Source organism: Nematolebias whitei, chromosome 3 (assembly GCF_014905685.2).
Source record: "Nematolebias whitei isolate Nwh7 chromosome 3, NemWhi1, whole genome shotgun sequence".
NCBI classification, from domain to species: domain Eukaryota; kingdom Metazoa; phylum Chordata; class Actinopteri; order Cyprinodontiformes; family Rivulidae; genus Nematolebias; species Nematolebias whitei.
Genome location: NC_056500.1, coordinates 38812385 through 38833985, shown reverse-complemented (window position 1 = coordinate 38833985; position 21601 = coordinate 38812385). Strand labels below are relative to the sequence as shown.

Genomic DNA, 21601 nt, shown 5'->3' with positions numbered 1-21601 from the left:
GACGGACGGACGGACGGACGGACGGACGGACGGACGGACGGACGGACGGACGGACGGACGGACGGACGGACGGACGGACAGACAGACAGACAGACAGACAGACAGACAGACAGATAGATAGATAAGATAAGATAAGATAAAACTTTTTTGATGTAGCAGAAAATTGTTGTGCCAGAGTTTCAGTACAAAGGAACATTTAAAAAGAATGACACAAGATTTATAATTAAAAAATAAATAAATAAAGATGCAGCCACACACCAAAATGGAAGGATGGACAAATGGACGGATGGACGAACGGACAGAGGATATTACCAATTCCCGTATTTGCTTTGTGACAGGGGACAAATAGGTTTCAGATTTAAAAGGTAACACTCTCCCATCCCAAGAGTAACAATAAAATTGAAATAAATCACGTTGACTTGTACCAAGCCTAATGATTCACAGCCCTGGGAAAAGATTTAAGATGAGCTATGACTATAGCACTTCTACAATTTCCACCAGATCTGCTAAATGAATGTTCGTCCTGCAGCCAATCTTCCATTATCATTACATTTTATACAGCATCAGTCTTCACTGAGGCTTTCATGTTTTTGTGGATCTGCGTGTGTGAGAGTACTTTTACCCTGACCTACATGTCAGGTGTGCTTGATTTTTTCATCTAGTTTAAAGCACTTAAAAACAAAAAGATTTGAATGGAAAGGTATAAATTTATCTTCAATAAACGTCCACTCAGAGACAGATGCTGCAGTTCCTGGTAGATTATTTTAATGCAAAAATGGCAGGAGCAAAAGAGATGAAAGAAAAGAACCACGGGGAGGAAGAGGACTGTCAACAACAGAGAGTCAAATGCTGTAATTACGGAAAGAACTAAGGGAAGAAAATATAATTGTATGTCCCATTACAATGACACCACTGAGAAAATTACAGCACCATTCTGATTGCTGGAAAAGGCGAGCTTGAGATGCCATCCAGTTAGATTAGATTTTTCTCTGCAGCTTCTTTGGAAACCGGGTTGCACAGGAAATGATCCATGGTCCCTGGATTTAATGATCACAGCTGGCTCAATCATAAAGATGGCGATGAACTGAGCTTAAAGCAGAACATGTAAGGGTCTTTCAGGCTTGGAAACACTCGACAGGTTTGGCATCTTTAATCTATTTTGAAGTGGGGTTCTGGAAAGTCCGTGAAGAATTATTATTCCACCTGCTGTGGAAGCTTTTTAAATTACCGGTACCTCCATTTAGAGAAATAAAGTTTATCCAGACTAACAGGCAGTCTGAGTAGACTGCTGTCGACTTAAACCAACTCTAAACTCAATATATTTCATAGTGATTCATACAAACACTATTTTAGACTACTGACAAATTTACACTGCAGTTATCCCAGCAGACATACTGTGCTATTCCTACAGGAAGTATTCCAAGCTGCGGTGGAAGTGTGCAATGCCATAGTGGCATTTTTGAAGAAAGCAAGTGATAGACAATGATGGCTTCAAAACAAACTAAACTAAGTATACACATACTCTTGACCAGCGCATAAAGCAAGTGTCAACATGGTTTCGGGGTTTCACACATAGCATAGCTAAGTTATGTAAAGTAGAGTCTAGAACCCAACCGATTTGTAAATTTTGGCTACCGCCAATCCCGATTGGGGGGGCTCATACCGATAATCAATAAATTGGCTGAAATTTTAGAATACTGTCCACACCCAAGAAATTAAGTAAATAGCTACTTTTAAACCTATTTTAACACTTTGTCTTGAAACAGTCTCCCTAACATTCGTTCACATGTTCTATCCACCACTATTCACCATAAAGTTATCGAGAGTGTTACAAAAGTATAAATTAAACAAGAAACACCCTTCTCTGTTCATTGTTTAAACAATCAGGCACGTATGATTGCCTAATCTACTACCTACTGACCACAGCTGTGGGTTTTTTCTTTGCAGAGAAGTAAAGATTTCAGTCAAATAGTGCATTTCATTGAGGACGTCAATGATACCATTACTAATACTGATATATTTTACCTCTACATTAGAATTATTGTTCTGGATGAAGTTTTACAAGGCAATAACCCATGCTAGTTATCTAAACGTTAGCTTGCTAACTTGAGAGGCACGTAGCTAATGACAAGTGAGTTGAAGGATTGAAGAGAATTAATTATTGCTGATTATTTTTATTTTACGTATCAGTTACAATATATTTACCATGTTCTGTTCAGCAAAATACGCTACGAAGTATTTGGTTGCTCCCTGCTTCTTGGGTCAGCATGTCATTGATTTGAAAGTAGTCCGCATGCGCCCTCTGCTGGACACATTGTATAATTACACCATTTGCAAGTAAGGACATGGCTTGTTTCCAGCATTTTAGGGGTGAAAATTTGAAGTGTTTATGTTGGCGCATAATGGCCCAATTATCACCAATAGTGATATGTCACCTAACGCCTATATTAGCTTAAAATATCGGCTCTACCAATACATTGGTCATTGGTACATCTAAATCATCAACAGAGTACTTCTAGCACATACTGAAACAGATTTTACTGGATTAAAAGTGGTCTGAGAAGATTCTAGACGTATTCAAAGACTGATCCTTTAAGTTGATGCTTGCAAACAGATGTTCTGCACTCAAGTCCTTTATGTTTCCTGATTTTTGGAACGGAGAGGAAAAGGCTCGTTGCCAAGCATTCTTTCACCCTACATGAAATTGCGATTAAAGTTAAAAATAATCTTTGAGGGGCAAATGCTTACTTGGCCATGACTGAAGCTATTGTGTGCCTACTAACATGGTGGCTGTGACAAAGTGCCTGGATATGTGACATCACATGAGATCTATGTATTTGTGGCTTGAAATAAGCATAAAATTAAATGAACATAACTGTGTAAAGCAAAACTGATAGTGGTGCAAAGGTTTAAAAAACATTGCCCACATAAACTTTATTATTTTTTTAAGATATGAGTTGTTTAAAGACAGTAGCAACACACTTAGATCTACTTGGATTAGCTGCTGGCTCGTGAATGTGGTCAGAATTAAACTAATTCTCCAAACAAAGAGCCATCAACAACAAATAGATAATTGTTTATAACCTTTCCACAGAACCTCACTTCAAAATATTTGAAGTATTGTTTTAAGGCGCAAAGTATACACATATGTAATCAAGAACTCATTTAAATTCAAATGTTAGTGCTTCCTCCTTGGAGATTTATCAAGTCAGCGTTACATGTCAAAATTTCACTTTGCACCCTGTTCATGGGCACAAAATGAAACAGACAATAATGTTTGTGTTAATTAGCTGCAAAGAACCAGATAGGGTGCAGGAGTGCTGAATAATTTATCCCTAAGAGTCGAGACATTAAAAAACAACAACATTTCAGCCCATCTGTCAGAGTGCGGACCTGAATGACTCAGATCAAATTGTTTTCTTCTTCTGACAGCGTGTCAAGCTTTAAATCAAAAAACTCATCTCATGAATCAAACTCATCTCATGTGTGGGACATTTTAATGCACCATCAAGAATTCTTCTAGTTTTCTGTTTTTGTAGGTGGCTAAGCAATCAAAACTTTCATTGATAAGTAGGATTAGATAAAGCAGACAAAGATTAAAAGATTACATGTGCTAAATACAGAAGAAACACTTTGATTTATTTAACACCTAAAGAAACTTTAACAGTTTTCAAAAACAAGTGGGTACTGATGAAACACAAGCAAAGAAATCAATTTAACAGAGGCTTGTTATTTCCCTGAAGTCCTAATCAGACTCTACAGGGGAGGCAGGCCCTGACCACACTGTGTATGACCTTTAAGGAGGCAGAAACTGTCCAAGCTCGCTGACTGCAATAGGTTTGATAACCAAGGGAAATTTATTACTAAATGACCAATCCCAAGTAGGAAGATTTGGTAGGAAAGATGTGATGAAAAGTACACAATATTGTGCTTGGTTGCAGATAAAGAGGACAATAAAGAGAAGATTTGATCATATATCCTCTTCTTCTTCTTCTTTCAGCTTCTCCCTTCTTCAGGGGTCGCCACAGTGAACTAAGTCACATGAAGACATGGCAATTATTTTTACATCACATGCCCTTCTTGACACAGACCACCGAGCTACCACAGCCCTCTGTGTGGAGCAGAGCTGCTATCTGGGGTGCCCCGGGGAGCAGATGGTGGGGGGTTAAGGGCCTTACTCAAGGGCCCAGAGTGGGGCAAATGAGGGTGGAAGCAGGTATGGGTGCTTCACCTATCCCACCCACATTTTGATGTTGTCAGTACCGGGAGTTGAACCAGCGATCCTCCGATCACAGGCCCACATTCTCTAACCTCTTCACCACCACTCCCACCGCAGATCTGATCATAAACGGATATCTATTTTTATCTAAATATATTGATAAAGGTGGCACGGTGGATCAGTTGGTAGAGTGGTTGCCTCTCAGACCAAAAACATGCATGTTAGGCTGATTGGAAACTCTAAATCAAGGGTGCCCGCACTTAGTCAGCATGCGAGCTACTTTTAAAATGACCAAGTCCAAGTGATATGCCTACTCAAAACATACACTTATTTATAAACATATTAAGTATGCTTTATTAGGCCCGAGCAGCGAAGCGCTGCAAAGGCCTATTGTAATTGCTCCGTTTATTATTACGATTCTTGGTCCGAAAGAATTGCTAATTTGGAGGGGTTAACATATCTGAAAACTCACCAAACTTTACCCAAAATTGTCCCCCGCGTGAAATTTTAGTATTTTAATGGAACCAAAAGTGGGCGTGGCCAAACTGCTCAGCAGTGCCCCCTAACGTGAGAAAAAAAGTCTCTTGGCGGTATGCCCTAAACCCAACAAGAAGTCGGCCATTTTGGGTCAAAGGGTCATTTTTGGGCATTTTTCACTTTTCATACATGGCAAATTTTAACGAACTCCTAGGAATTTTGAGAGATTGCCTTCAAACTTGGTGGACATGACCATAAGACATTGGGGAATAAAAGTTATCAAAAAAAATTGTGTTTTAATATATGTTGAAGGGGCGTGGCCAGGCCTCAAAGTTACGCCTCACGCCGTAAATTTCCAAACACTATATCTTTCACATTGAAAGAACAAAATGCACAAAACTTGGCATAAGCCATCCCTGTCCGATGCCCGATGATCCTCTATGGTCATATTCTGACATCATCAAAGCCCCGCCTCCTCAGAACAGGATGTCACTTTTTTTGCTTGGAATGCTCCCTCTGACATCCTTGACCTAAACAGGATGATCCTGTGTTAGAAGACATATAACAAGATGGTCTGACTTGCTTTAAAGCGCAAACCGTTTTCGCTGGAGAATGTGGGCGTGGCGAAGTCAGAAGTGACGCCATTGCAATACGTTTGGCTCTAAATTCCACTGATTTGAGCCCAGGTTCACCAAAATCACTATGATCGATCATTATCCACCCCTTGAACAAGACGCCATGATAATTGGCCAATAACCTCCACAGCGCCCCCTAGAATATTTAAAAACCTGAGCCCCAAGCCATTTTTAGACCGATTATTCTGAAACTCGGCGAACATCTGTATCTTTTCAGGATCTATGAAAAAGTCTCTTGGAGCACTGGTTCAAAATCAAGAGGAAGTCGGCCATTTTGAGTCAAAGGGTCATTTTTTGGCGTTTCTAATGGCAAATTTTAACGAACTCTTCCTAGGGATTTTGAAGGATTGCCTTCAAACTTGGTTAATATGCCCTTAAGACATTGGAGTGTAAAAGTTATCAAAAGATTTTGGTTTTGTTTTGTTAAAGGGGCGTCGCCAGGCCTCAAAGTTGTGCTTCAGGCCATAAATTTAAAAATGCTATAACTTTCACACTGAAAGACCTAAAAGCACCAAACTTGGCATGACTCATCCCTGTTGGATGCCTGACGATCCACTGTGGTCATACTTTGACATCAAAGCCCCGCCCCCTCAAAACAGGAAGTCTCTGTTTTTACTTGGAATGTTCCCTCTTTGACACCCATGACCTAATCAAGAAAATCCTGTCTTAGAATACAGATAAGATTGTGTGACTTGATTTAAATCGCAAACAGTTATAGTTGGAGGATGTGGGCATGGCGAATTAAGAAGTGACACCGTTGCAATACGTTTGGCTCCAAGTTGCACAGGTTTGAGCCGAGATGTACCAAAATCACTATGATTGATCATTATCCGCCCCTTGAACAGGTATCCATGATAAGCGGCCAATAGCCTCCACAGTGCCACCTACATTCTTCCTACAGTTATATCTCAGTGATACAACATCCGATCTGAACCAGATTTTTGGTGAGTCACTAGTGAGCACTTATGGACACATTGGTATTGTTTTTTAACTTTTGACTCTAGTGCACCCCCTAGATTATTCCAACAGTTATATATCAATGATACATCATCCAATCTGCACCAGATTTTTGTTGCGTCATCTGTAAGCATTTCGAGACACATTGGTATTGTTGTTTAATATTTGACTCAAGTGCACCCCCTTAATTATTCAAACTGTTATATCTCAGTGATATATCATCCAATCTGCACCAGATTTTTAGTGCGTCATTAGTGAGCACTTATGGACACATTGGTTTTGTTTTTTAACTTTTGACTCAAATGTGCCCCCTACATTATTCTAACAGTTATATCTTAGTGATGTATCATCCGATCTACACCAAATTTATTGTGCATGATTAGTGAACACTTCTAGATACACGGGTATGGTTGTTTAACGTTTGACTCTAGTGCACCCCCTAAATTATTCCAACAGTTATATCTCAGTGAAATATCCAATATGTTCCAGATTTATTGTGCGTGATCAGTGAGCACTTATAGACACATTGATATTGTTCTTTAACATTTGACTCAAGTGTGCCCCCTACGATATTCCAACCGTTATATTTCAGTGAATTATCATCGGATCGGAACCAGATTTTTGGTGCATAATCGGTGAGCATGTCTAAACACATTGATATTGTGGTTTAACATATTCATTCAACCTTTATTTAAACAGATAAATAACATTGAGCCTCGAAGACTCATTTACAAGTGAGACCTGTATGGACATACTGATATGGGCGGAAGGCAATTACAAAGTTTAGGCATAGGCGCACCCTGGTGGACGCGTGCGGGAATGGCATGAGAGCGTTAGCGACGGCAACTGGGAGGCGTTGCTGAAGCACCTGCGGTGGTGGCTGATGTCGAAGGTTCAGCGAATGAGCACTCCGGTGAACGGGCGCGGGATGGGAGCGTGAGAGATGCCGACTGGGCAGAGTCGCTGAAGCTCCCGCGGTTGCTGTAAGGACGGAGCGGCGCTTTGCTGCGAGGGCCTACAATGCTGCTTGCAGCTTTAATTTGTTTTACATTCTTGTTTTTAGTATTTTACCTTGGTTTATATGGCACCTTTATTTATCGTTTTATAACAATACTTTTATTTAATTGCATTTTACTGACTCATTGAGACTAACGTGGATAAATAAAGCTTGAATGAATGAATGAATAAATGAATAAGTCCCAGCTCTCTGTGGACGCAACATGAATGACAAAACCCAAAAGTCTGTTAAAAAAACAAAAGTGACAAATTATTTTTACAGTGTGTACAAACCGGATTTCAAAAAAGTTGGGACACTAAACAAATTGTGAATAAAAACTGAATGCAATGATGTGGAGATGGCAAATATCAATATTTTATTCGTAATATAACATAGATAACAGATCAAAAGTTTAATCTGAGTAAATGTAACATTTTAAAGGAAAAATATGTTGATTCAAAATTTCAGTGTCAACAAATCCAAAAAAAGTTGGGACAAGTAGCAATAAGTGGCTGGAAAAAGGAAATTGAGCATATAACGAACAGCTGGAAGACCAATTAACACTAATTAGGTCAATTGACAACATGATTGGGTATAAAAAGAGCTTCTCAGAGTGTCAGTGTCTCTCAGAAGCCAACATGGTAAGAGGATCACCAATTCCACCATTGTTGCGCAGAAAGATAGTACAGTAATACCAGAATGGTGTTACCCAGCGTAAAATAGCAAAGACTTTTAAGTTAAGCTACAGCCTGTAGCTGTCTGCCGTTCCAGAGCTTTTTAAAAACTGTTAACAATCCACCACCCCTACCAGAAGTCCTTGGAGCATTAAAAAAGTCACAATCCACCGGCAAAAGTTCAGAAAAAACACTTAACTCACCAGGGACGAGCCAGGTCCCTGTAACAAACATGAAGTCCAATCCATTGGAGCAGAAAAAGTCGTTTAAGATTAAAGTTTTATTTGCCAGTGACCTCACATTCAGCAGAGCAATCTTTGTAGGACCAGTAGCTGAAGGAAAAGCTGAGCTCGGAGCACAGATCAGCTGTTTCAGATTTTTGGAGTTTGAACCGCGCCTCCTAGGACCAGAGACGCCGCAGCTGTGCGCGCGCCCGTGGCACGAGCCAGGTTCGACTACGGGGATCAGGCAGGACCCAGCAGGATCAGCGAAGCACCCAGACAGGCGAATATCCAGCAGATGGTCGGCAGGAGATGATGCAGCAGACAGTCCGGAGTTGGTTAAGTTCCACTGGAGACGACCAAAACCACCGCGGCTGCGCGCGCGCCCGCTGCATGTACCAGGCCCGGCTACCTGAGGCGAGCTGGAGTTGAGTGGGTCAGCGAAGCATCCGGATGGACAGCTTAACGCCTGATGGTTAGCAGCAGATGATGAAGCAGCAGAGAGCTTGATGCTGGCTTTAATCCTCACGAGACAGCCGGCACATCTTCAATGGCGCCTGGAGCGATGTTTTCGGGCAGGCAGAAACGCTGCAGGTAAACAGGGACATCAACAAGCAGAGGGGGTGGGGGTCCAGAGCCCCGATCAAAGTGGTCGAACAAGGCGGGGTTTGCAGTAGATAACTGTATATTTAAAAGTTGTTGGCGATCATAAACAAGAAGTGAGCTGATGTCACCGAAAAAAAGAAAAGAAAAAAAAACAACAAAAAAAAAAACAGAAAAAAAAACGATCAAAACAGACAGAGGTAAACGGCAAGCCACCAGCACCGGCGCCATCTTCCCGGAAGTCATAAAAGTTATGAACAGAATTGGTGACACGGGGCAACCTTGGCGGAGTCCAACTCTCACCAGGAACGAGCCCGACTTACTGCCGGCAATGCGGACTAGGCTCTGACACCGGTCATACAGGGACTTAACAGCCCATATGAAAGGGCCTGGTACCCCATACTCCCAGAGTAACCCCACAGGGTTCCCCGAGGGACGCGGTCGAACGCCTTCTCCAAGTCCACAAAGCACAAGTAGACCGGTTGGGCAAACTCCCATGCACCCTCCAGGACCCTGCTGAGAGTGTAGAGCTGGTCCAATGTTCCACGACCAGGACAAAAACCACACTGCTACTCCTGAATCCGAGGTTCGACTATCCGATGGACCCTCCTCTCCAGAACCCCTGAATAGACCTTACCAGGGAGGCTTAAAAGCGTGATCTCCCTGTAGATGGAACACTCTCTACGGTCCCCTTTTTTTGAATAGGATGACTACCACCCCGGTCTGCCAATCCAGGGGAACTTCCCCCGATGTCCACGCAATAATGCAGAGTCATGTAAGCCAACACAACCCTACAACATCCACAGCCTTAAGGAACTCCGGGCGAATTTCATCCACCCCTGTGGCCCTGCCACCGAGGAGCTTTTTAACCACCTCGGTGACCTCAGCACCAGAGATTGGAGGGCCCGACCCAGAGTCCCCAGGCTCCGCTTCCTCAGTGGAAGAGGTGCCGGTGGGATTGAGGAGGTCTTCAAAGTATTCTGCCCACCGACCCATGACATCCCGAGTTGAAGTCAGCAGCACACCACCCCCAATATAAACAGTGTCCCCCCACACGTAGGCGGAAGGAGGCTACCCTCTCATTCACCGGGGTGAACCCCAACACACAGGCACCAAGATGGGGGGCAATAAGTATGCCCACTCCTGCTCGGCGCCTCTCACCGGGGCAACTCCAGAGTGGAAGAGTGTCCAACCCCTCTCAAGGAAACTGGTTCCAGAGCCCGAGCCATGCGTAGAGGTGAGTCCGACTATTTCTAGCCGGAACCTCTCAACCTCACACACCAGCTCAGACTCCTTCCCCACCAGTGAGGTGACATTCCACGTCCCAATAGCTAGCTTCTGTAGCCGAGGATCAGACCGCCATGTTCCCGGCCCTCGGACACCACCCATCCCACATTGCACCCGACCCCTTTGGCCCCTCCCACAGGTGGTATGCCCATGGGAAGGGGGACCCACGTCTCCTCTTCGGGCTGTGCCCGGCCAAGCTCCATGGGAAAAAGCCCGGCCACCAGGCGCTCGCCCGCGTGCCCCACCTTCAGGCCTTGCTCCAGAGTGGGGCCCTGGTGACCCACGTCCGGGCGAGGGAACATCGAGTCCATTTATTTTTCTCATTATAGAGGTGTTTGGGCTGCACTCTGTCTGGTCCCTCACCTAGGACCTGTCTGCCTTGGGTGACCTTACTAGGGGCGTGAAGCCCCTGACAACTCCCTCTCGGTTTTCAAATCCCGTTTAAAAACCCACTACAATTCAGTAGCTTTCAACACCAGAGGATCTGTGTTTTGAACCTGTACGCTTCATACTGGTTTGTCGTCATATTTATTATCTGCATCGTTTTTATGTCTATATTTTCGATTTACTTTATTTTGTATATTGCTTTGTGTGTTGTCTGTTGTTCTGTCTGTACAGCACTTTGGTTGGCCTTGTAGCTGTTTTAAGCGCTCTATAAATAAAATGGTATGGTATGGTAGCATAGCTCCTAGGATCATTGGGACACTCAAACCCCTCCACCATGGTAAGGTGGCAGCCCAGGGAGGGGGTATTTATGAATATAGTCCAAAAATGCCGCTCCACATTTTCCTTCTTCAGAGTAGGAATGGTACACTTGCAGATGACACAAACACATTTCGAATATGACATTGTGGGAAAAAAAAGGTCCTCCTCAGGGACAGCAGTGGTGGCAGGTGGGGTCTGGGGGTCCTCCTCCAGAAAGTTTTGAATAAAGTAGATGTGATTTCCTGCATTTTGGTGTATTTTAACGGGTTGTTAAAAATCTTATGCTTACCTACATTTGTAAACATTCCGCTTCTGTCAAGCACCCCCCCCTCCCCCTAACTTGACGGAACCATCGTGTGAGTCGGGCTTGGAACTGAGCCCGACTCTGTCCCTGCTCGTTGTTGTCAGACTCCACATGTGAACCTCCAGGCACCTGCCTGCGGCTGCCTGTGAGCTCCTGCCTGCGTACGACTGCCTGGTTAGCTCGGCACTCACCCCCACCACTCTTTTACGGGCAGAGATTTTTTTAAGGGTAGATGTGGAAATGCTACTTGAAGAGGCAGATCATGTGCTGTTGTGTTTAAAATTAGTGTTTATGTAATAATTTTCAGTTTACATATCCAATATAAGTTTAATTCATTCAAGGCAGTCATATTTGTTCATAACTTTATTGTTAGTAAGCCTGAGACTTACCGGATCCAAGCAAGCCGTTACCAGAATGCACCCTGTCAGAATAAGAGTTTCCGGATCCTGTTCCGGCAGGATCTGGCTCAAATTAAGCACTGGTCCTACCATTCCGTATGGAAATGGTAAGCTTTTTTTTCTTCTAACTTGGTCCAGCTCCCTCACTCATTTTACACATTTTCTTGAGTTTAGATTAGAAGAAATAGTTTTGGTGCAGTTGTATGCATTCGCACAGTGACCTATGTGTCAGAAAAGGTCCGCTCTCAGATTGGCTACCCTGTATATCAATCAAGTGACGAACTGCATAGTAAGGATGGATTGAATATATACAAACACACACATTATATATGTATTCTTTTAATGTATTTAAAAAAAAAAAAAAAAAAAAAAAATATATATATATATATATATATATATATTTGTTTTTAAAGTCCGACGTCTATTTTGTCATGCGATCTACCCAAATTGCCTTTGCAATCGACCGGTAGATTGCGATCGTCATTTTGGGACCTGCTCTAAATTGTCCCTAGGTGTGAGTGAGAGAGTGAATGGTTGTTTGTCTCGTTTGTCTCCGTGTCCCTGTGATGGACTGGAGACATGCCCAGGGTTTCCCCCACCTCTCGCACAGTGACTGCTGGACATGGGCACCAATGACCCACACGACCCAAAAAAGAAGAAGCAGGTAAAAGATAATGGATGGATGATGGATGGATGGATGTTCATATACATCTAGTTTGATGCAGCATTAGATAAGCGGCTTCCTCTGTAAAGTCATGTTTGCATCTCAGTAGCCTCAGTTTTGTCTTTTTCTTCAAGTCTACAAGGAAACTTGTGAGCCATGAACTTGTTGACATCTACTCATTAAAGACAGCTTAGCAATTTTACTGCTATGTGTATTTTTAAAAAAGGATGGGCAACAAAACCTAATGACTACAATGTGTACACATCCCTGAAAGAGCAAGAAATCATTCTCCCAACTTTAGCTCAGTCTGAACATTCAGATCGTCTCCCTGCTGCGATATCAACTAACTTTCTTCAGTTTGCCTGTTTGTTATAATCTTGATGGACGACTGAGTTTGTGAAATAGGTGTTTACTGCAAGCGTCTCAGCTGGATTAAACAGGCACTTATGTCACTATTTTACACAATAATATGCCGTTCAGTAAAAAAAAGACAAGTAAGCAAAGGTGGCTTTAATGATTATGGTCTCATAGGTTCTTGCAGCTGGAAAATTAGCTATTTTTTGTGACAAGATCATGGACACAGACCCTGGTTTGGTTCAATAAAAACTGCAAAGCTCTTAACTTTGACCCCAGAACACTGCACTCCTGCAGCACCTACCTGAAAAATCACTTAGAAGGCTAGTTTTTTTTTTTAATTTGTTCTGATCCACAAAACACAATGTGAACTGGACAACCAAACTCCCATGACTCTCAACAAGGGTTAAGATCCAGTCCATGGTTCCACAACCCAGATGATAGGAGTACTGCTTTTTATAGAGCTTGACAGGAACCTGGAGTAAACTTTCTCAGAGAGGCTGAGCAGTGTGACCGTTGAAGACGAGGTTGCATGATTGTTGAGGACTTGAATAACCAAATAAATATTTCTTAGAGTTCTTCATCATTAAATTGTGTGATAGATGCAGCTCTAGATGTATAGAAGTTCTCAAAGACCAAAACGGTACTTTTCTTACATCCATCCATCCATTATATTTACCCGCTTCTTACTTTTCGGGTTGTGGGGGTCACTAGTGTCCATGTCCAGCTATCACTGTGCGAGAAGTGGGGGACACCCTGGACAGGTCTCCAGTCCATCAAAGGGACACAAAGACAAACAACCATTCACTCTCTCACTCGCACCTGTATGAAAAACCATGTGCGCTTTCCATGCATTGAAACTAAAGGATTATACATGTTACTGTTTTCAGTCTTCGGTACATAACATGAAAAACAAAAGTCTATGGATAATAACCGGTCCAGTCAGTTTGACCTAACAATGACAGAGGAATGTTATTTTTCAGAATGTATCATGTTGGACTTTTTTCATCTTCCTTTAAATAAAACCTGGGAAGCTAGTGAGCAACATGCTGAGATGCATTTAAGGGGTTTCTGTTCATGTATATAACAAGACTGGAAATGTAAAAAAGACAAAAATCTAACGGCCTTCAAGCAAACTTTTGAAGTACAAGCTAAGCACTTACAAGATTGTGCTCTGCTGCCCACAGGATGAGCTCCTTCGGTTGGTCTTTGAGCATGTCCTCCTTCTTTTGATACCACTCCTCACTGTGGTCCTCTTCGTCCACCTCTGTATCATCATCCTTGCTTGCCGTCCATGAACTTCTGGCTCCTCGGGGAATCAGGGATCCATGTGTGTCAAGAAGTTCAAGCTGGTTGAAATCTTCTGGAAACTCCATTTCTGAATGACTTTGTCAAACTCTGAAACACTAAAAAATAGAGGAATTAAGTCAGAATAAGTTGACTGATAAGAAACTAAGAACAAAGTTGGAAAAAGTTAAAGAAATGTGTTTATCACAAACGTATTTGAGGACTTTTTAGATCAAATTTGATGCAGTTTTCTAGGATGAGCCATGCTAATGTTGATTAGTCGTCTCCGCCTTGGGTTTAGTGTAAAACTGTCCTCTCCAAAGTATTTTAATTGTACCATAAAAATCTAAGCTGCCTGACTTTAAATGAGCCGCCATTTCTAACCTGGATTCTGAGGTCAGAGGCTTGTTTAAAAATCCCGTTCTAAAGCTCATTTTCCAATGTTGTCGTTATGTGGAGAGCTTCAACCAGAAATGTGTAACAAATTGACATGTCCCACAGCTCATTTATTTTCCTCTAACTTGTTGCAGATCATTATGAGCATCTCTGCGACTCAGTCAGGCCAGGGTAAAACTAAGGACGATGGGTTTCAAATAGCAAGTTTTATATCAGAAAAAAATGCATGGTTAAACTGGGAACGGTCTGTCAGATAAACAAAACATGCTGTATAACTGAGACATTACAAAAACCAAGCTAAAACCCAGAAGCAGCGAGGCGCTGCTAATGAAATGCAACTAATATACTGACGATCATCAGCGTGACCATCTCTACAACAGAAGTCTGTCAGTTTGATGCTCTGATGCATTCTGGTGAATCAACAGAAAGCCAGAAAGGAAAGATGTCAGAAATGATCTCAAACGAGCAACTGCTGCTGCCCACCAGTTAGGGAATTGTTATAACGACATTTCTAAGGTCGATCTTTCTGGAGGGACCATTACCGTTCACAAGAGGGAGTCGACAATCTTCTCAGAAAGGTGGAAGTTACATCAAGTTCAACTCAGGATCTAACGGTGAAGGAAAAAGCGCTTCATGTCAGACTGCACAGGTCTTAATTAGGATGGTGAACGTTAATGTTCATGACAGAATGGTTGGATGTTTGGAATGTTGCATCTGAATGAAAACTGTGTGTGAGACAAACAAGACGTACACCAAGTTTAAGGAAAAAAGCAAAGAAATGCAGGAGATCTGCATAAAAAACAAATCTGTCTGACAGCTGAAGCCTGACTCAAATCAGGCCTTAAAACTGGACGACTTGACACCCTGGAGCAGACCTTCAACAAAATTACTGAAAAGAAGAAAAGAAGAGTTGCTGTGACCCGATAAACAACCCGTAATCAGGTGGAAAAATTTGACACTGGCTCTTAAGAGAGCATAAAAACTCAACATGTTAAAGAGAGAATCTGATTATTCTACAAGGATGTGAGGGTCAAGAGGATGCTTCAAAAATTTATTATTATTATTATTTAATAAAAATATGGCTTGAAAAGCATTTGAATCCAAAAATGTTCTAAATGTTGGTTGCAATGTAGTCCTGATTGTTCAGTTCACTAAAATTATCTATTAAAAACTGTGACGGGAACTGGAGACTCTTCGCCTGTCCAGTAAGAACTCTGCACTTTTCTCTTTCAAAATCATTCCAGGTAGATTTATTTTGTTAAACTATGTAAAATAGATAAATAAATAAAACAAAAGGCAGAAGGATGCTGACTCTGTGTGAAACTTGACCAAGCATCTCTGGCGTTTCATAGATTATTATAAATATTCATAATATTAAAAACACATAACCCTGGAGGCAGATAAAATAAAGAACATCTGCTGCAGTCTTTTTAAACTTTAAAATGTGCATGCTCGGTTTTTCGTTTGAAAGACTGTTTAAGTAAATTCTGGGCAATTATCTTGTAACATGTAAATGTTACGATTAGTGAATTAAATAAAGCACAGATAAAAATTGATTAGTGAATTAAATAAAGCACAGATAAAAACTGTTCAGTTAAATAACCACAGAGTAAATATTTCACAGTTAGTGACGTGTAGCATTTTATGCTAGCAGTGTTTTAGAAGCGAAAGCCATATATATTTTATACATAAATAAATATTAAACACACTGCCTTTCTTTGCAGTACTTTTCGACAAAAGGTAAACTCAGATTAAAAGAAACCAAAAAGTAATGTTACAAAAAAAAATTTAATACAAGCACTGTATTAAACTTACGTTGATGTTTACTCTTCTAACATCTCACAATTTGTCTTGAAAATCGCTACTAGCTCATTATTTGTCAACGAGCTTCAGGGCTGAAGACATGTGGGGTTTGTAGTTTTCAACAACCAGAACGCAACAGAGCAGATTAATTAAATAACTACATTACCTAAAAGCTCGCGCGGCTTGGCTTTTCTTCGCTGAAAGAAAATTTGGTAGTCTACTTCCTGCTTAGGCTCGCTTCTGTCTCCTATGGGTCAGTTTAGGATCGATCCTATCGTCTTCTAGAGATTATTTTTACTTTTTGAACGCTTGGCTGTCCGTTTTAAAACCAAAATTTAAACATTAAAAACTCAATCACCCGCACAGACTCACCTTTACCTTTTAAGCAACTATTTTATCTAAATTAAACTAAATATCTCCTGATGCATGCTCAATAATCCAGTTAGAAAAATCTAACAAAGTTAAGTAAAGTCCTCTGGCCAATCATATTATGGATATAACTTATTTATTTAACAAAATCCCAACACTAAATTTTAAAAGATAACAGTAAGATCCTAATAATTTCCATGCCAGTTTTTAACATCAATATAGAGGAATTTGTGCTACTTTCTTTGCAACAATACTTGAGTTTATAAAGTTTTGCAAAAAATAGTTTCTGTACAGCTTTCTCATGGTGCAGTGCTGCAGTCAGACTGAAGTCTGGGCTTTTACTGAACAGTTCAACAATTATTCCACATGTCTGCTAGATTGCATCCCAACCAGGCTATTTAAAGACATATTTCCCTTAATTAATAACAGCATCTTGGATCTGCTCAATTTGTCTCTAGCTTTAAGAGTCAGAGTCAGAGTCAGAGTCAGAGTTTCTTTATTGTCATTCGCACCTCATGTGGTACATGTGGTGGAGCGAAATTATGTACGCAGGGTCCCAGTTACATCCAACAATAAAATGTATAAGAAAAACAGTAATAACATCAAAGATATGAACTAAGAAAAACATCAACTAAATATACACTAAGCACTCATAACATAAAACATTGAACATCACCACAAACATGAACATGAGTCTGTGAGCAGATGTGCAGGCATGAACACATCAACATTGAAACAGATCAGCAGCAACATGAAACAGATCAGCAGCAACATGATATGGTTTTTCACAGTGATTATTCTAGTTAGAGATTCATGAGTCTAACAGCCTCAGGGTAGAAGCTGTTCCTCAGTCTAGTGGTTCTACACTTAATGCTTAAGGTTGTTGTAATTAAATCTTTACTTAAGAAACATAACCTTGACTCAGGAATTCTGGCCCATTATAGACCTATATCTAATCTAACTTTCATCTAAAAAAAATTCTAGAGAAAATAGTTGCTGGTCAGTTGTGTGAACATCTGCAAAGAAATAATCTGTTTGAAGAGTTTCAGTCAGGATTTAGAGCTCACCAAAGCACTGAATCTGCACTGGTGAAAGTTACTAATGATATTCTCATGACCTCTGACAATGGACAGGTGTCTATACTGGTCCTGTTAGACCTCAGTGCTGCATTTGATACAGTTGATCACAATATTGTACTACAGAGACTTGAATATGATATTGGAATTACAGGAACAGCTCTAAATTGGTTTCAATCTTATTTATCTGATAGACTCCAATTTGTAAATGTAAATAATGAATCTTCATCGTACACCAAAATTAGTCATGGAGTTCCTCAGGATTGAGTGCTTGGACCGATACTCTTTACTTTATATATGCTTCCATTAGAACAAGGCAAAAGGGTCTTCTCCTACTCCGCTCTTGTTTCCTGGAATATCTTTCAAAAATATCTGAAGCGCTCGACCTTGACCTCTCTAAGTGGCTATAAACATCTGTTAAGTTCATGGCAAAAACTAATGCAGACATGTTCTTGATTTTAGTTTTCTACATTGCCTTACAATGTAGCTGGTTCTTTTTTTTGGGTTAAATTTTCTTTTAAATACCATTTTATTTTCACTTGTTATTCTCAATTTGTATGTATCCTTTATGATTGTCTATTGTTACCATACCATACTTTTTTATTTATAGAGCACTTTAAACAGCAACAAGGCCAACCAAAGTGCTGTACAGACAAAACAACAGACAACACACAAAGCAAAATACAAAATTAAGTAAATCAGAAATATAGACATAAAAACGATGCAGATAATGACGACTAACCAGTGTGGAGCATACAGGTTCAAACACAGATCACCTGATGTTGAAGGCTACTGAATAGTAGTGGGTTTTTAAACGGGACTTGAAAACCAAGAGGGAGGGGGCCTGTCTGACAAGCAGAGGTTACTCATTCCAGAGTCTTGGTCCTGCTACAGAGAAGGCCCTGTCACCTCTGCGCTTAAGACGAGTTCCTGGAACTGTGAGGAGCAACTGGTCTGCTGACCTCAGGGAACGTGGTGGGACATACGGTTGTAGCAGCTCAGAGAGGGGGGGGGGGGGGGGGGGGGGACTATTCAGTGATTTGTAGACATACATGAGTATTTCGAACTGGATTTGAAAGTGAACTGGTAACCAGTGCAGTGAGGCCAAAACTGGTGTAATGTGCTCTCTTTTGCCTGTACTGGGTAAAAATCGGGCTGCTGCATTCTTCACAAGTTGTTGCCGTTGTTGTCTACTGTTGTCATCACTCTTTGTTAAAATCAGGTCTCTGTTGTAAATGAGTCCCCGAGGCTCAATGGGATCAACCTGTATAAATAAAGGTTGAATTAGGTAAAGTTATTTAAACAGCATAGGATAAATTTTCATTGTTATGCTGATGACACACAGTTAAATTTGTCCATGAAACCCAATGAATCCAATCAGCTACTTAGACTACAAGCATGTCTTGAAGACATAAAAACCTGGATGACCCTAAATTTTCCACTTTTGAACGCAGACAAGACTGAGGTTTTAGAATTTGGACCTGAGCATCTTAGGAATACATTTTTCAGTCTTTCTCCCTCCTTGTTATTTTTGATCAGGACATGTCTTTTACCCCCCACATTAAAAACATTACTAGAACTGTCTTCTTCCACCTGCATAATATCACTAAAATTAGAAACATCTTATCTAAAAATGATGCAGAAAAACTGGTCCATGCATTTGTCACATCTAGACTGGATTATTGCAATGGTTTGTTATCTGGGTGTCCAAATTCTTCTTTAAAACATCTTCAGTTGATCCAAAATGCTGCTGCCAGAGTCTTAACTGGAGTTAGTGGGAGAGATCATATCTCTCCAGTTTTAGCTTCTCTCCATTGGCTCCCTGCACCAGAATTGAATTCAAAATATTACTTCTAACCTACAAAGCCCTCAACAACCTTGCTTCATCTTATATTGGAGATCTTATTGTTCCATATTTTCCTAACAGAGCACTTCGCTCTCAGGCTGAAGGTTTACTTGTGCTTCCTAGAGTTTCCAAAAGCAGAATGGGAGGAAGATCATTCAGTTATCAGGCTCCTCTCTTGTGGAACCAACTTCCAGTTTCTGTCCGTGAGGCTGACACATTGTCCAGTTTTAAAACTGGGATTAAGACTTTCCTTTTTGATAAATCCTATAGTTAGGGTCGGCTTGTTATGCTGCCATAGGCTTAGGCTACTGGAGGATAAATTGGCCTCATGTCCTTAAATTAATTGATAAAACTGAATAATTTTCATCTGATACTATTTCTATCTTAACATGTGATTCTTGACCTGCCATTGTGTATCTGTTCCTCCCAAACCCAACCAATCGAAGCAGATGACCACTTGTCCTGAGCCTGGTTCTGCTAAAGGTTTCTTCCTCATGAGGGAGTTTTTCTTCTCCACTGTCGCCTTCATGCTTGCTCAAGATGAGAGTTCTGTGATGGAGTTAAATTCAAAGCAGTCTGCTCCTCAGATAAATAATGTTATTAACTTACTTTATATGTGTTTCTGTTCAGTGCCCTGAGACGACTTCTGTTGTGACTTGGCACTATATAAATAAACCAAACTGAATTGAATTTATTATTTTGTTTCTTTTTAAAGACAATTAGTTTAAATGTGTTTATGTTTTGGGGATTATTGACTGGGTGCATGGCCTCCCAGCCATTTGTCACAAAGTTTGGCACAAATCATCTCCTACACCAATATTTATTATAAACCATGATATTCACATGGTTACTATAGCTGCCATATGTCAAGATGGCCGCTTTAGAATTATTTTTTTTGTGGTTTTGGACCTGATGTGAGGTTGAAACATTTACATATTCCAGTCTTTGCTTCAAAATAGCGGTTTTTGGGCACGCTAAATTAAATCCCAGTGTCATAAAAGTGAATTATTTTGAAATATGCAAGTGTAACAGTGTATGATATATAAATGAGGCATTTGAACATCTTGTGAGGTTACAATATTTTATGGATTTTGACTGATTACACAAAGTCCACCATGGAACATTTGACAGTGACTCACAATTACTTTGCTCTACTCATCACATCTGCACAGATCTGTGCGCATGTGACACCAAAGAGGCAGCATCTGCCACGACATACAGGTTTGTGTGAATGGCTGCGACACTCAAATTTTACAGGGAAAAAGCAGTTCTTCTCATAAAAAATGGTGGCCATCTTAAAAAACAGCCGCTGTCTTTGATTTTCAGATGAACATCGGTATTTGATAAAAACTGAAAAAAAGTAGGTCCTAGATTATAAAGCCAAATTCGGTGCTTGAAAGTGGCAAAAATTTACTTTTGGCTAGTAGTTTAGTATAGTGTAGTAGTAGTAGTAGTAGTTTAGCAGTGGAGAGCATCCTGTGCTCCAGCATCAACATGTGGCATGGAGGCTGCATAGCTGCAGAAAGAAAAGCTTTGCAGAGAGTGGTGGAGGCTGCACAGAAGACTGTTGGAGTCAGTCTCCCCACCATCACAGACATCTAGACCTCTAGATGCAGGAAGAGGGCCACCTGCATCATGAAGGACCCCACTCACCCAGCACACACCCTTTTCCCCCACACCCCTCAGGAAGGAGGTTGAGGAGCATTAAGTGTAGAACCACTAGACTGAGGAACAGCTTCTACCCTGAAGCTGTTAGACTCATGAATCTCTAATCAGAATAATCACTGTGAAAAAAAATCACTGTAATGCCACTTGATTGTTGATATGTGCTGCTGATTATCCATGCTGCTGATCTTATGCTGCTGATTTATTTCACGCTGCTGTATTCATTCGTACTCATCTGCTCACAGACTCATGTTCGTGCTACTGTTGTTTGGCATATTGTTTTTGTATTACTAGTGCTTAGTGCTTAGTTTAGTGTATTTCTTAGATCATATCTTAGATCTTATTACTGATTTTCTTTAAAATTTATACTTTTGTTTGATGTAACTAGGACTCTGTGTACACAATTTCCTTCCACCACATGTACCACATGTGGTGCGAATGACAAATAAAGAAACTTTGACTTTTTAGTTTTTAGGTTGGGGTGGCTGTGGCTGAGTGGTTAGAACAGTTGTCCTCCAATGCGAGAGCTGGGGGTTCAATTCCACCAGCTATTAAGAGGATAATAATAAATTATCATAACAAAAATCAATGCTTTTACATGCATACACCGATGGGACACACATCAGAGGCAATGAGGGGTTCTGTGTCTTACCCACACTACGGC

The 21601-nt window shown here is 40.9% G+C and overlaps 1 protein-coding gene across 1 annotated transcript in view; it reads right to left on the bottom strand.

The window, feature by feature from the left end:
- ankrd49 (ankyrin repeat domain 49) overlaps positions 1-16049 on the bottom strand; it is a 29948-nt gene extending 13899 nt beyond the window's left edge. The window contains exons 1-2 of the mRNA XM_037674948.1: positions 15994-16049; positions 13659-13901 (exon numbers count right to left, since the gene is read on the bottom strand). Of these exons, the coding sequence (XP_037530876.1) occupies positions 13659-13871 (213 nt within the window). The 5' untranslated portion in view covers positions 13872-13901; positions 15994-16049. The remainder of the gene's footprint in view (positions 1-13658; positions 13902-15993) is intronic.
- Between the last annotated feature and the right edge of the window lie 5552 nt (positions 16050-21601).